The sequence below is a fragment of the Alosa pseudoharengus genome, unplaced genomic scaffold, assembly GCF_046254945.1.
Source record: "Alosa pseudoharengus isolate Yale_2024_CS ecotype anadromous, Long Island Sound unplaced genomic scaffold, YU_APseudo_1.1 YU_APseudo_1.1_scf_9, whole genome shotgun sequence".
NCBI classification, from domain to species: Eukaryota; Metazoa; Chordata; class Actinopteri; order Clupeiformes; family Clupeidae; genus Alosa; species Alosa pseudoharengus.
Window position 1 is genome coordinate 10,785,587 of NW_027468881.1, and position 2,500 is coordinate 10,788,086.

Here is a 2,500-nt window from a genome sequence, read left to right on the forward strand (position 1 = left end):
GGTGTTGGGGTGGGGGGTGGGTTCCGGACCGGAATACTGATGTGGGAATTACAGCAAACCCACCCGCGTGTCCGCGCAGCTGTCCGCTCTGATCTGAGCCCCCCGAGGGCCACCGCGCTTGCGAATCCCATCGTCCGTCCGTCTGTCTCGCTCGCATTGTCTCGTCTGGCCACCCAGCCGCCCGCCTGCCTACCAGCGCTAAGCCCCAAACGGCTTAAAGATGGATAGCCAAAGCTAGGTGCCACAGGGGAGGCTCCTTACTTAGCGCTGCGCTCTTATTTGTCCAGTGAAGACACGGCGAGGGTGTGGGTTTGAAGATGGGCTGGGAAGCCTGAGGAGAATAACGATGATGTTTGCTCCATTAGGACACCCTACGCTGTAGTAGGGGATCCTCCACACTGTCCTCTTTGCTCTGCTTGTCGCTCGCCCACTTACGCCACATCCAGTCAAATGTGCTATCTTTTTTGTGTGGGGAGGGGGGGGGGGGTGCGGTAACAGACTGCGTGACAGCAATGGGGGCTGAGAAAGATTTTGAAATCAGGCATGGGGGAGAGGAGGGGGCGAAGCTCCAACTGGTAACTAAGAGGAGTTTTGTTCACGTGTAGCAGCATCTACAGCAACCTACTTTGTTCTACAGATATGAAAATCTAATGTCAATCTCAGTTAGGCACAATCATTCCACTGCTGTCGATGCAGTGGTTCTCAATCAGTGCATAGCCATGAGGTAAAGTGAGGTGTTCCGTGGAGTTTTCAGGAATTCAGTGTCTTTTTATACAGGCTCATGAAATGAGCCATAGGGCTATTTTTTGAATGCATCAATAACACAGCCTCTTAATTAAGAAGCTCAGTCAACATCATGTGAGCATATGCCTATCACTGTGGTCTCAGCTCATGAATATTCTGTATAGAATAACACCCCTGTTATCGCTTTTAATAATGTGTGCAACATTATTTATAATCAGCAACCATACGTCAGTGTGCCTTGGTGTCAGGAGCCAGGAAAAAAACACACACACACACACACACTTTCAAATCCCCTTGGCATTAAAACCGCAAAATTGCTTCCCATTGCTTAATCGATGTGTGATCAATAATCAAGTCCGCAGACAATAAGGTGGAACTGACCCTCAGTGGTCCAGTGACACGTGTTGCCGTTGACACTGCCCAGCCGTGACCGAGGCTCTCGCCCCCGATGCCGACTAGCCAGGGGACTGTGGCGGCTGGCTCTGATCCGTATTGATTTTTTCTATTTTGGTGGCGCGCTAAATGAGCTTGTGTATATCCATTACCTGACCTGTTTTGTTTTTCGAGGGCAGCGGTGTGTGTGTGTGTGTGTGTGTGTGTGTGTGTGTGTGTATGTGTGTGTGTGTGTGTGATTGTGTGGTTGTGTGTGGGTGTGTTGGGGATAGAGGGCTGGTGTATTGCTGAGTAGAGTGGGAGAAACGTGTGTCTGTGGGTGTGTGTGAGTGGGTGTTTGTGTGTGTGTGTGGGGTGGATGAAGACAAAGCTTATTTTCAACACTACATGCTAATTTCCCCCGCTCTGCATCTCTTAATTTGAATCAATAGCAGGCAGGCGGACGGCCATTTTGCCTGCTTGCGCTCAGACGCCCTCGTTTAAGGTTTCATTTTGTCTCTGCTTATGTTTAATAGAATGAGGGGGACGCTTTTATGGAACTGCATTAGCCATGTTTTGTAATTATGGGAAAGAGGATACACACACACAATCTCTCTCTCTCTCTCTCTCTCTCTCTCTCTCTCTCTCTCTCTCTCTCTCTCTCTCTCTCTCACACACAATCACGCACACACACACACACACATGACTGCTTTTGTCAAGAGTCCTTTTGCTGTTGTCCAACAGCTATCCCCTGTTCAGAGGATGTCTCTATCAAGAGCAGATACAATGAGGCATTAATACCAATCTTGTGTAACTGTAGATTATCGGCTTTCCAGATATTTCATTAGAGGGACATTAATTGTACTTTCAAATCCCATTTATCAAACGTTTGTGTGTGTGTGTGTGTGTCTGGGTGGGTGGTGGTTAATATGTCCCCAGGGGTTGTGTGGTCGATATTTTCTGTACAAATATCCTCTCTTTGTTCATGTCTATGGGGCTACCACTTCTGTGTCATGATGAGTGTAATAAAAAGCGCATTATGCAATCACAGTCATTCATATGTTTCTGTTGAGGGGTTGTGGCCCCTCAACAGGAACATATGAATAATACATTCTGAGCAGAAAACGGCTACGTTTCCATGTAAGGCAAGCTTCAAACAATATTCGAGGGCAATAATGCTGTATGTATGGCGTTTTATGAACAAATAATGTAATAGTGCAAGGTCCTCATTTCACTGTTCCTTTCTTCTCCCATCTCCCTCTCTCCTCTCCTCTCATCTTTTGTAGTTAAGTTCGAGAGGTGCTTGCGGAACGTGAGCGTAGACATGGCGAGCAGTGACCCCAGCTTCGGCGTGAAGGACGACGGCTCTGTCTACGCCCGGCGC

The 2,500-nt window shown here is 48.1% G+C and overlaps 1 protein-coding gene across 1 annotated transcript in view; it reads left to right on the forward strand.

The window, feature by feature from the left end:
* LOC143114966 (cadherin-4-like) overlaps nt 1–2,500 on the forward strand; it is a 246,816-nt gene that overhangs the window by 137,706 nt on the left and 106,610 nt on the right. The window contains exon 2 of the mRNA XM_076276809.1: nt 2,403–2,500. This exon is cut by the window's right edge and continues 147 nt beyond it. Coding sequence (XP_076132924.1) covers nt 2,403–2,500 — 98 coding nt within the window. The remainder of the gene's footprint in view (nt 1–2,402) is intronic.